A 13,722-nucleotide genomic window follows, 5' to 3' on the forward strand; every position below is an offset into this window, starting at 1 on the left:
TTTTTTTTCTTTTCTCCCCCGACGTGATTTCCCCTCTAACTTGGAAACCAGGCGAGGGGAAATCCGTAGACGTGGGAAGAACGACCCCTGCAGTTGCATTGCGGAAAGTCTCGTTTGCTTGAAGGGGGAATTACGGGAGCCAAAGCGTTTTGCAAGGAGAACTGGGCTATGATACTGTGTTTTCTAGTTCGTGTTATGTACGTGAAATAACACGCATGGGGGGTCTCATGCGTAGCCACGTGTATTAATCTCCTTCTGATCCCTTTGTAGAAGCAGGAGAGGAAACCCACCCTCCTCCCCCGGCATGGGGCTTTGTGGCAGTGCCCCGGTGAGTCGTGCAGAGTTCGGGGGTAACTTGCAGCTGGCTGCCCTGGAATAGAGACTCTCCGGACCGGATCGGCTGGCGTTTGTTGTCTATGTCTTGTTGGGAGATCTGGTGGATTTTTGTCTCACTCCTGGAGGAAGAGCCCAGGGCTGGTGGTTGCCGCCTTCTTGGTCTTTTTTGGAGGGCGAAGGAAGGGAAGGGATCTCGCTTGAGCCGTGCAGAGAGAGAGCTCGGACATGTGTTGTCAGCACATCTGGGGAATACAGTCTGCAAGTCCGAAAGGAGATTTGCTGGGATCGTTCAAACTGCGATATTGATCTTTGTTATTTCTTTTCGCCGAGGGATGCACTTGGCATGAGAATCGGAGGATGGAAATTGTTTGGGAGGTGCTTTTTCTTCTGCAAGCCAATTTCATCGTCTGCATTTCAGGTACGCAGCGAACATGTAAGGGGGGAAATATCAGCAGTGTATTCGGGTTTCGCCGTCCGTAGAAGTGCGAGAAATAAAAAATAAAATAAAAAATAGCAGTGCTAATCGTGGCTAAATTAGTTTAAGAGATTCGTTAGGTGCCTTTTGCCCCCCTCTACTCTGATAGTGCATTAATTACGGTGCATTGGTTGCAATAATTAATTGCAGTGATTTGGTAGCACACTGGTAGTCATTCCTAACACACAGTGATTGCAATAATTAATTGCTACATTGCTACAGTAATCCCAGCATGTCATGGCTTTTACAGAGCTAAAACTCGGTTGATGTGGGGGTTTTAAAAGGATTGCTGTTCACTGGCACAGTTCTCATGTTCTGGTGTGCCACGTTTTTTAGGGGTTGCAAAAGAAGGAATGGTAGTGAGCAGTGTGTTTACAGTGTGTGCTGTAAAAGGATTTAAAAAAAAAAACAAAAACCCAAACAGTGTGGCTGGGAATCCTGTTTCAGACTCTTCCGTTTCAAGGTTGCAAAGATTTCTACCATTCTGCAGAAGTCAGGTAATTTCAGTTGTCACCAGAGCCTGTCCAATTAATGAATAGGCATGGCAGGGTATCTAGTGTTAAGGATTAGAGCAATTTATTCTTGGGGAAGACACTCTTTTCTACTTCAGAAGCCCTGGCTAGCTCGTTAATTTGTCAGGTCAGTCATGCTGGAATAATTATATTGCAGGAGCAACTGTGGGGGAGCCAGCCAGCTTTCTAGTTTGGGATGGCACCAGGGGGATCCAAGCTGCCTTATCTGCTTCTCTTCCCTGCAGGCTGCCTCTGCCCTGGAGTCATTGCATAAACCTGTGAATGGGAACTCTGACAGCATCGGCTATTCCATTTCAGGGAGGGAGATCCCACTGGGCCTCAGTGCAGAGCCAGGAGCGCTTAGTAAAACTTGCAGCTCCCCAGTGACCATCAGCATCTGCACCAACTCACACTACCAGCCCTTGTACCAACTGGCACTCCCTGCACCAGTCCCTGGTCTAATCTGGCTTCTCCACTGCTGGATTGTCATCACCTGCACTAACCACCTCCCCTCCCCACATTGGCAGTATCTACATCATTTTGCATGATCTGCACCTGCCTCACCTCTCCTCTTGCCCCTGGACTGGTAGTGCCTACCTCAGCCCCCTGAGTAATCCAACCCCTTTTCCCTGCGTTGGTACCACTGGCATTTAGATTGGCACCCTCTGCATCTGGGTGATGGGTCCTCTCATACTGGTAGTATCTCAGACTGCCCTTGTGCTAATCCACTCTCATATGTGCCACCTGGATAACCCACCCTCTCACTCCTTAGAATGGCATGACCCTCCCCCCCCACCCCCCCGCACTGCCTCTTTCATCCAAGCCTCACACTTTGCTGTCTAACCTAGTGTGATTCGCCAGCTGTCTAGCACTTTTCAAATTACACATCATCTTTAAAAATAACAGCAATGGAATAATGAACTCCTTGGTGTGAGCATGGGAAGGAGGAAGATTCTTGTCACCTCGAAGATTAACGTCTTGAGATGGTCACAGGGATAGTATCCCCTGATCTCAGCGCCACCCGCTGCCACCCAAACCAAAACCCTGCTTCTGAAACTGAGTGGGATAAGTCCTGCAGGGGCTCTTTTTTGGCTCTCCATCTCCCTCTAGCATTGAGAACAGTCTGATATCCATCCTTTATTTTTTAAGGAATACAGTGAACTACAGGCTGCTTTTTGCTGTGTGGCCTCAGATAGTTTGCTTTAACCTCATTCAGGATGTTTATATATATTTAGCCTTCACTTCCATATATGTTTCCCCCAGGAATACTCGTTTTTCATGGCTTCTTAGTACTTGTCATCTCAGAAAGAGGGATTAAGATCTGCCTATATCTGCTTGGCACTAATGCTTCATTTCTCTCCGCCCCCCCCCCTTCTCCGCCTTTTTTTTTTTTTGCACTATGCTCTGTAGCATATTAAGGAAGCGTATATAGTGATCCTTTGATAGTGCTTGAGGTTCAAGAAGGCTTTGAAACCTGTGGAGACTTGTCCCAAATTAACATGTATTCCAGAACTTTATATTCCAGGTTATTCCAGAACCTTTTATTTTTAGCCTGTCATGCAGTCAGCATGGTAATCACAAAAAGAAATTAACCGAGGAAAGTGCTCTAGAAATACATTTCTTGCTAATTACAAAAGTAAATTATTTTTAAATTAACTATAGCATTTTTTTGGAACCGTTATTTTAGTAATGGACTATGAGACTGTGTTTTTTCTATTGGTGTTGTATACATGTATCTTTCACTTGCACTTATTGAGGGCCTGATTCAAAGTCCATTTAAATCTGTGTGTGTCTTTCCATTAACTTCAATGAGTGTTGGATCGGGTCCTGTTTAACATAGTTGATACGTAACCAGAGGCTACAAAACCAATGATGTCACTTTGAAATCAGCTGAATATGGAAAGCTAGGTTTCCTTACCCCATCTGTTGACTGGTTATATTAATAAACATAATAAAAATGTCTGGCTGAAAATATATGAAACATTATTTCGAGCAGTCTTTTGTATGCGTATTAAAATATAACTTGTACTGAATATAGCTTCTTATCCAGTTATGCACTTCTATTTCATGTTTAACATGAAGATTGCAGTCTTTACACATGCTTGCCACTTTCTGATGTCATAACCTCCTCCCTCCCATGTGACAGTTTGAGTAGATTGGGAAACAAAGACTAATAGGAAAGATCATTTATATCTCAAATATTGTGACAGGCAGCTTTAATTTTGGTAGCATGTTAGTGGTGTTCCAGATAAGGAAACAGAGTTTCGTTTACTAAAAGAAGTACCGATATTTTTTTTTAAAAGAATGAATGCTTATTGCATCAGTCACCTTCCACCTAATGTTCCTCATTCATCAGTTAACTATCTGTGCCTCAGTTAATGATATGTTGGGTTGGTCTGGGAAGAATGGTACTGGAATGCAGAAGTAAAACAATTGTTTTTTTTATATAAATTTGATTTAGTGACATTTATTTCAAAACCAGTATATTTGTTTGCACATGTTTTTCTTAAGCTAGATGTTTTTATTTTCTACAAACACTGAATTATGATTTTGGCTGCTTGAAGCTGTTTAAAAAGAGAACCGAGCTTTGATTGCGTGAATGATAAATAAGAACAGACTTATTGGAACAAGAAAATCATTTTAACTATATAGAAGGGAATGAAAACCCTCTTTAAAAAAATACACTGCTGCATTTCTAATGCTTTTGTAAATAGTGTCTATGTCTGATTCAAATGATCTTATAGGTTCATGTCCTTTATAATGATGCTGTAGTATGGCATTGACAGAATGTTGTGCCAATGGAGATGTCGTCCTTTAGACAGGATGTTAAAATAAGATCCCTTCTGGCTGCTATTTCATGGAAGTTGCAGATAATCCTGACACTGAGTAAAAGGCAAGGGGATTATGGTCTGTGCTATCACGGCCAAAATTCCCTTCCTGTGTAATACCACTGTAGATTAATTAGCTGCAATGTTCACAGCTATGGGTGGGATGTTGCTGCTCACATAATGGCTGCCACATTTGCTTCTACAGTCACTTACATAAATCTCCTGTAATGTTCTCATGATTTTAGACATTTGCCAACCCAGTGTAACAGAAGACGCTCTTTTCAAACCTTTGCGGTATGTTAAACTTTTTTTTTTTAAACATAAGTTGTCACGTGCATTGAATGTTCAGGTTTCTGCTTAAACAAGCTCTCTTTGGATCCATTCAATAGAAAAGTTTGTGGAACTTGGATGCTCAGGTTCTTCGTGGCATACTGTAATTGTGATACAGTACCTCATAATGTCCTTGGTCAATGAGAAGCTCATATAAATGAAATGCATGCAGTCCCCCAGAACTCTTATCTGAGAATAGTCTCATCGTTGCTGTTGTCCAGACATGTATGGCCCCTTTCCACTGATTCAGCAGGCAGCTAAGGCTTCCCACATGAAGGAATTCCTTGGTGGTCTAAAACTGATATAGCCTCCCCTGGTATTGAGGGTGTGGCTGGAGGTGAGAGTGAGTGTGTTGGAGCACTGCTGCATGCCATCTGATCTTTAACTGGTGTTACTGTCTCTTGGGGGTGGTTACCAGCTGCTATAATGCAGAATAGCTTTTAAGGTGCTCTGAATTGTGCTGGGGGTGGAATTAGCTTCTGGATGGCCCCAGGATTTGGGAAGCACAAAGAGAACACAAAGCCTACTTGGCTCACCCCCTTTCCAGGCCTATAGTTGAGCACCTAAAGTTATAGGGCCTGATACTGCTGTCCCACACCAGTATACTGCAGAAGTAAGTCAGTTGTAGTCAGTGGAGTTTCAATGTTGTAGAAGTCAGGTAGGTGAGAGGAGAGAGTTCCGCCTATTAGTTGCTATTGCTGCAATGTACATCAGTAGTTCAGGACCAAAAACTATGGACATTTAATTACTCAGATATTTCTACAAAAGTGGATTTTTCTCATGATTTTGGTGACTGCAGAAGGCTACTGATAAGTAAACAGTGTAAGGTTCCAGGGGAAAGAACTATGCATACATGGGGGGACATGCAACTGATGTGCCATCATTAGACATAATGATATATGGGACTATACAGCCAATAGTTTGGTATGATAAATGGCTTAGAGCTTTTGGCATCCTGTGTATGATGGCCTCTTGTCCTCTTGGGTTCCAGTCCTGTAAACTAAAGTGTGCGGGCAGGCCCTTAGCCTTGCGTGGAGTCCATTGAAGTTAGTGGGAAAACTGCATTGACTTGGGGCCTTCAGTTCGTATCAGACTGAAGGATTGAGGCCAGATGTTTGCAGGGATTAGGAAGGGCTTTCAGTTCCTAAGACTTTCAGGTTGGAACTAGTTGCATCCGAAGAAGTGGGTTGTAGCCCACGAAAGCTTATGCTCTAATAAATTTGTTAGTCTCTAAGGTGCCACAAGTACTCCTGTTCTTTGTATGATTTGACGCTCTTCCTCTGGTGCTGTAAATGTTTTGAATGCCTCCTCATGTTGGAAGTGCCACAGATATTTCATCTCTTTCAAAGGATGTTAAGTTGCTCCTGTTTTTTAAATGCTACTGAAATGGCCTTGTAGTCAATTATAAATATTTTCATGTCCTTTTTATATTTTCAGCTATCCTATTTGTTTCATTAGCTTGCCAGCTACAACACATGACCAAATAGGTGGTAAAATTATGTACTTATTTTTTGCTGGTGTGAGTATATGGGAAAGCGAAGTTTATGAATAATTTTGCAGATGTTATAACAAACTGTTTTCTGTTGGACAAATAAACCTGAAGAGGGAGAGCTGTAATCTCTGCTATTGTTTTCACAAACAACCATGATTAAAATCTGCTGTTCCTAAAGCTGTATCTATCTTTTGGCCTTGCTATGCAGTCTCATTGTTAATGAATCTGAACTAGACACCAAGCCTGCAAGACAAAATTAAAATAATAATCAGTACTTCCCACTTGAAGGGCCTGAATGTGATCATAGATGTAGAAGACACTCTTGACTCTAAGATACAGTTGTTTTCAAATTCAACTGATGCTAGTTTCTCTAGTTTTGTTCTTGAGATTCCACAAATGGTTTCAGTCATAATATCTTTAGCAAACAACCTAGATGTTAAATCAAAGATTTAAATGGTGGATAGCTTTGCTTTTGCATCATGAATATTCCCTGTACACCAATGAACAGGGAGTACATGCTTACCATAAAACCTCGTGTTTCAAATACTCCTGTGTGATTGGCAAAGTGTTATTGTACATTACTGCTACTTAAAGGTCGGGGAACGGATGTAGCTTAAGCTATGCATCATTGCTGACCCGTTGATGACTAACATTCTTTTGGCAGGAAGTGAACCTCTTTCATGGTGTAAATGGAAATTGCAGACCACCGTGTTAGTTCTTGTCCAAAAAGGAAAAAAATCTATTGAGAGTCCTTTTGTTTGTCAGGGTCTTAATAATCTAACTAAATTCTCCTCTTTGGATATCACAAATTAAGCCTGCTTGTATTTTTGTTTTGTAATCAGAGCTGCCCTTCTCTTGGCTCTTTGGATCCCACGCTAATAGTTTTTTAGATGGCCTTGCAATCGCTGTAGTGTCCAGGCCTTACAGTACCTTTGGAACATGGCTGCTGATAGAAAAGATGTAGATATTTGTTTTATCATATACTTACTACAACCTTTGTGCCATGGTCAGAGCTGGGTAAGAGTCATAGTTATGGCAACCCTTTGACATATGGGGATAAATTGATTATCTTGCTCCCATCCCTTTTTTATTCTATTTATAGTCCACGTTTGGAGGAGTAGAAAGTAGAAGTAAAGGATTTAAATGGACTGTTCAGATTCATTGTTTCTGCTTTTAGTGTGGTTATGTTTGCATTGCTTGATGGCATTACAGTGCAAACGTAACCATACTAAAAAGTGGTTGTCGACAATCAAGAATTCCAGCTAGCAAACAAAATTCCATTATGGTAGACGAACGGTAATGGTAACAATAAATAGAAAATAAAAAAGGAATGATGTTCCTTATAAGTTCTGGCAGTGGCATCTTCCAGTGGGATTTACTGTTTAGAAACTAACCCAAAGTAAGAGAACATCTAATTCTAATGTAATGACACAGATAATACCATTCTTGCTGATTTAGCCATCTTACGGGGATGTTGTGAGAGGTTTAGGTTGGACATTAGAAAAAAGTTCCTAACTGTCAGGGTGGTTAAACACTGGAATAAATTGCCAAGGGAGGTTGTGGAATCTCCATCTCTGGAGATATTTAAGAGTAGATTAGATAGATGTCTATCAGGGATGGTCTAGACAGTATTTCGTCCTGCCATGAGGGCAGGGGACTGGACTCGATGACCTCTCGAGGTCCCTTTCAGTCCTTGAATCTATGAATCTATGAATTACTGATTATGAAATGGTTTGAGGTCCTCCAGTGGAATGTGCTAAAGGCAGATATTAATTATTATAGGAACCGCTGTATCATATTAAACTACTAGTCCATCTAATCTAGTATCCTGTCTGTGACCTGTGGCCAGTACTGGATGCTTCAGAGACAAGTGTAAGTCCTCCATACTGGTTAACTGGGCAGTAACATGCCAATGGGGAAAATTTCTTCTTAAACCCAGGTGCTTAATTGTTGACATGTCAGTTAGAGGAAGCTTGAGGCTATGTAGAATGACATTCACACCCACTTTATAAAACCCCTTGGCACTGCTATAATGATGGAAAGTGGTTTTGGGGTAAATGAGAAACCGGCCCATATCTGGCAAGCTGCTGTGCATGGCAGAGCCCTGTGCTCCCTCTAACTTCAGTGAGGCTCCATCTAGGTATAAAGGGGTCCACCCACACAGTCTTGGGGCACTGCTAGACTTTACGCTATTGGTTTAGTATTTGCCTTTTACTCAGCTTGAAAAATGGAAAGAAACTAGCAGTTTATGGTTTCCACGCTCTAACACAATGGTTCAGTGATAGAATAAGGAGAATGCTTAAAACTAAACCAAGTAGCTGTTGTCATTGGGTTTCCCCCTTTAAATTCCATACCATACAAAAATACAGTTTCTGTTTATAGAAGTCTTGTAAATCTTTGTTTTTATAATAAAATGTAGAACATAAATTCCCAGGCAGTATCACCTATTGTAACATAAATATTTGACAGTAAAATACCATTATAGTCTTATTTTGCAAATAACTCACTAAAAGATGATAAAACCTTTGAGAAATGGAGGATTAAAATAGACATAATAGTGTAACGAATAATGGTCATACCTGTCTTACCCTGCTAGGTGTGGAGCACTCTCAACAATTATTGCCCATTTGCACTTCTTCCATGGGAGTTCAAGGTGATCAGCACTTTGCAAGAGGTGTCAGCAGATTACATGATCAACCCCTGGTGTGCAGTATATTTATCCTGATATGAGGTCATGTTGTCAAACTTTTAGGTGTGAAGTGGATGAAAAAGTGTGCAGTTATTGACCCAAAGTGCCCAGTAAGCACATGCAAGAAGAAAGAGGAAACTAAGCAGCATTATTCTTCCTTTCCTCTGAAGCCACCTTGTATCGGTAGCTTTTGGGAGCAGTGTCTGTCCATGGGGATAGATTGAGCCACCTTATGTGACATCTTCCTCCCTGCAGATTTGCAGGCAATTTCTTGCTGAATTTATTGCTGACCCTTCCCACTATGAACTTTCATAGTATCCGGGTTTGCTCCAGGCTTATGTCGAGAGACTAGGATAACAGGGCTTCTGTAGCACCTGTCATACCAGTGTGGGGAGAGAGGGCGAGGGAGTAGTACAGGGCGCCTAACCCCCTGGGTGCATGAGTGTGTGGACAACTGTGGGATTTGAAGCAGAGGTGGAATGGGCATGCCTTTTGGCAAACCATACCTGCACTCCCAACAAGTTATTTAGGTGAGTAACTGAAGGAATTTCCCCACATAGAGTCACTCCTTTGGCGAGGTGGCATGATCTGGCCACTGGAGAGAGCATTGATCTGTGCTTGCTACACATGGTGGCAAAAGGAAGTAGATTGTCCTCTGCGCTCTCTGAAGGCCAACATTCAAATGTTGAATAGGAAACATACATTTTATCACAGAGCCACCTGTAAATGAGGTTTGGTGGACAGTGAGTCATTTATCCTTATGTGAGAGGAAATCCATCTCCTTCGCAGGTGAATTATATGGCAAATATATATATAAAATTTGGGAAACTGCAGTTTTAAATTACGGAAGGGAGAAGTGTAGTTGCCAGGAGGAAGATAAAATAATAAATTAATGGAGATATCCCATCTCCTAGAACTGGAAGGGACCTTGAAAGGTCATTGAGTCCAGCCCCCTGCCTTCACTAGCAGGACCAAGTACTGATTTTGCCCCAGATCCCTAAGTGGCCCCCTTAAGGATTGAACTCACAACCCTGGGTTTAGCAGGCCAATGCTCAAACCACTGAGCTATCCCTCCCCCGTAAGAGATTCTGAATGACTGAAGTCTCGAAACATATGGGTCCTAATCTTTCCCTGAATAAGGAAGTCTGAAGAACTTCCTGTGATTTCTACATGAGTTTTGTCTGAGTGAGGACCATAGGATATGGGTCCATCAACACCCAGTTAGGTAAATTATGAACAAAACAAGCCTTGTATTAATAAATACTTAGCTCTCATGTAAACTTTTCTCCTTAGATTTCAAAGCACTAAGCAAGGAAGGTAAGGATCAGTTTCCGCATCTGCAGAATGGGGGACAATAAGGCCCAGAGGTGTAATGACTTGCCCAAGGTCACCCAACAGGGATGTTAGACGTTAATCCTTAAATATTGTTAAACTGTTGTCCATTTTCTCTCTCCTCAGCTTCTCACACCCCTTCCATCTATTGGGTTAGCCTTGGGCCCTGATTCTGATGCTGATTGTGCACAGACACAGCCCTGTTGAATTCAGTGGTTCTTCACGCAGGTGCCGGGAGTTTGCCCAGCCACTGTAAGGGTCAGAATTGGGGCCTAAGACCAAACCGCTATATTAGCTCTTTAACACCCTCATGAAAATGGCTTCAGAGAATTACAGGCCCTAGTCCTTAGTTTGTATTTCTAATGCTCCAGTGTTGCCATTTGTTTCTGTGAGTGGAGGGGAGTCTGCACTCCAGCAACTGATTGGCGATGGCGTGGAATCTGGGAGAGCATCACCATTGGGGGGTGAAAAGGGTGGAGGTGCAATCTGCAGGGCAAAACAATGCTAGTTACTGCTGAGTAAACCTGCAGTAATGTGTGGCTTCCCGCATCACTCTATGATCTCCCACTCCCCCTCCCAGGGCCTCCGGGGGGGGGCGGGGGAAGTGGGGCAATTTGCCCTGGGCCCCACAGGGGCCCCGCGAGCTCTGGCCCGGCGGCGGTCCGGGTCATTGGCGGCATTTTGGCGGCGGGGGGCCCTTCAGTCACTCCGGGTCCTTCAGTGCTGCCGAAGACGCGGCGCGACTGAAGGGCCCCATGTCGCCGAAGACCCGGACCGCCGCTGGGTGAGTACAAGTGCCGCAGCTCCCCCACTTTGCCCCAGACCCCCTGAATCCTCTGGGTGGCCCTGCCCCCTCCAGGGAGGATTTGGGGCAGCCAACAGCTGAGGGGCCTCTCGCGGTACAGGGGCTGAAGGAGCTAAGCTGTCAAGAGGACTCAGAAAGCCAAGGGGCCTGGCCTGTGCTGTGGGAAAGAGCCCTCATCTTCTAATGGAGTCCCTGAAATCTGCTGGTTAGCCGACTTAATTTTGGCCTCTGTAGCATGAGGCAAACTGCACGCCTGTGGTGGAAAGTTTCTAGGGCCACTGCCCTGTGTAGGGACAGCTTACATAGAAGAGCAGAAGGCCCTGAACTCCTTGGCCTTGCTACTTACCAAAACATGGGTACCTTTAAAACTTTCAGCGCTTGAGGCCTAGCAGGGCAATTTGAATATGTGATCACATTCTCTCCTCTTGCTCTTAGCCTCTGGCCTCTCCATAGGTTTACTGGAGCTTGACTTGTTACTCAAGCCTTATTACTCGCCAAATATCATTTGCTTTCTTTTATTTGTGCCTTGTGTTAAACTACTAATTCCAAAGGCTTTTGAGAACCTGGAACAGATCAAATAGATGATAAATCTAACTCTTATTAGGTTGACCTTCAAATTGGTGCCTGTTTGCTAGAACTCATCCCTTTGTCTTGTGCACCACATAGTTGGGTTAAGCTCTCTCATTATATTGGGCTTTGTGAAGGGACAGGCTATCGCTCTGGTGGTGAGGAGACTAACGAGCTCCTCTGGGCCAATTCAGCACTAATGAGGCGCACCTGCAAGGCTTGTTCTGCGGGGGCAGTGTGAGGTTGTTTAAAAAGGGAAAACCTGCCACAGGAAGGGTCGGTGAATGGTAGAAGGACTGCTCCACCTCAGATACTGCTGACAGCAGATAAAGTCAGCCAAGAGGAAAACCATCACAGGCCTCACCACTCCTGAAGCGGCACAGACCTGCAAAGTAGCACACCCGAAGAGGAGGGTGTGACGAAGTGGGAATGTTCTTAATGTTTTCTCTGAATACCGTGTGGGTGCCTCAGTTTCCCCTATGCCTTTCTTAAGTATCTAGGTGGTGGGATAAGGGTGTGTGATTGTTGCAGAGCCTTAGAGGGCCGGTGTGATGCTTCTGCATAGAGAATGGCTGACACCCTGTCTCCTGGCAACTGATGGCCTGGGCCCCTCCCCTGCAAAGGTGCCAACTGTAGGTGTTGGAGAACAAAGAGATCAGGTTGCCTCCTGGCCCGGGAAAGAGACAAAGGCCAGAGGAGAGGCTGGAGGGGGTTTCGGAGCTGGCTGGGGAAAGAGAGGGACACCCAGACCCAGGGCCTGGCCTCCCTGCCTCCAAGATGGACTTGACTTAGGGGTCCTGTTTCCTGTACCTACAAGCTCTGTTTTGGACTGTGTTCCTGTCGTCTAATACACCTTCTGTTTTAATGGCTGGCTGAGAGTCACGTCCGATTGCGGAGTTGGGGTGCAGGGCCCACTGGCTTCCCCAAGAGCCCCGCCTGTGCGGACTCACTGTGGGAAGCGCACGGTGTGAGAAGGGGATGCTGAATGCTCCGAGGTCAGACCCAGGAAGGTCGAAGCAGTGTAAGCTTTTGCCCTGGAGACAGTATGCTCAGAGAGAGGAGGCTCCCCTAGCGTCCTGACTGGCTTCGTATGGAATAGTTCCAGAGTACTGCCTGGTGACTCCGTGACAGAGGGGCTGGAGGTAGACCCCACTAAAAGACAATGGACCCATTGATAGACTGAGCCCAAAGGGCCAAATCCAGAAAGACTGCCTGAGACACCGGCCACCTTTGTCTTTCTTTGTTTTCACTCACATTTTCAGCCCTCGTAAGGGAATGAGAGGATCTTTCATTTGTCTGTTTTGTTCCGAGAACCCCTCGTGCTAGGAACTGTGGGGGAGGATGCGATAAATGACTAGAAATGGGGTCTGGAGGGGACTCGGGGGAACCTCTGCCCCCTACAGTCCTGAAAGTCGCTCTCACGTTGGGCCTGAATTTCCACTGTCTCGTACCTAGGTGGTATAGTGCCAAGTGGGTATAAAATGCTCCCAGAACAGTAGCAGGTTGCTCTGTTTTGTACAAGTGTGAATGACTGCACAAGGTGCAAGGTAATGAGGAGTGAGGGCTATTATCTTCTATCACAGATCTCATTCCCATCTCTCTTTCCTTCCTCTGCACTGAAATGTACATTTTTGTCTATTACAGCTGAATGAATCTGTCCATTCTGCTGGGTGAAAAATAATACCTGAGCTGCTCGAAAATCATTTAGAAAAACACCTGGTCAGAATGCATTCTAGAAATCATGAGGGATTATGACTATCTCTTGAGTATGGAAAACCCCAGCATTAGAGCAGGTCTCATATTGCACAAATATAATTGCAGTCATTAGAGTTTGATTCTCCTCTCTGTTACACCAATTTATACTGATGTCAATTAAGTTACTCTAATGTAGGGCTGAAGTATGAATTAGGCCCATTAATATTTAATTAAATTTGGTTTATCTTGATTTTGATTCCCCTGATCAGTGGCGGCCGTAGCTGGGGAAATCATCCCTGGATATGCACTCACGTAGGCAGAGCCGCCCAGATGGGGGAAGGGGACAAAAGGGGCAGTTTGCCCCAGGTGGGCTCACAAAATGATGCCGGGGCACTGTGGGAAGCCTCAAGCTAGCTGGGTGTGGGAAGGAGCAGTCCTGCTGAGAGGGAGTGCCTAGCGTGGCCAACACCTGGGGCCTGCTCCATCTGCTGGAACCAGGGCAACTGTGCTGGGGACCACTGCAAAGCCTTGAGCCAGCAGGGAGGAGTAATGATGGGGGGTGGGGCAAGCCGGGCTGTTCTCCTTGTCCGGTGTGATGGGGCAGGGAGCTGTGGTGCGAGTGAATGGACAGGTTGAGGGGGAGCCTGTGCCACTGCAGTTG

The 13,722-nt window shown here is 44.6% G+C and overlaps 1 protein-coding gene across 2 annotated transcripts in view; it reads left to right on the top strand.

Moving 5' to 3' along the window:
• The first annotated feature begins 254 nt into the window (after positions 1-254).
• CA10 (carbonic anhydrase 10) overlaps positions 255-13,722 on the top strand; it is a 316,593-nt gene continuing 303,125 nt past the window's right edge. For both annotated transcript variants that reach the window (XM_029912155.1, XM_029912156.1), the window contains exon 1: positions 255-754. In XM_029912155.1, coding sequence (XP_029768015.1) covers positions 694-754 — 61 coding nt within the window. In that variant the 5' untranslated portion in view covers positions 255-693. The remainder of the gene's footprint in view (positions 755-13,722) is intronic.

This window comes from Terrapene carolina, unplaced genomic scaffold (assembly GCF_002925995.2).
Source record: "Terrapene carolina triunguis isolate 2854851 unplaced genomic scaffold, T_m_triunguis-2.0 Scaffold192, whole genome shotgun sequence".
Classification (NCBI taxonomy): Eukaryota; Metazoa; Chordata; order Testudines; family Emydidae; genus Terrapene; species Terrapene triunguis.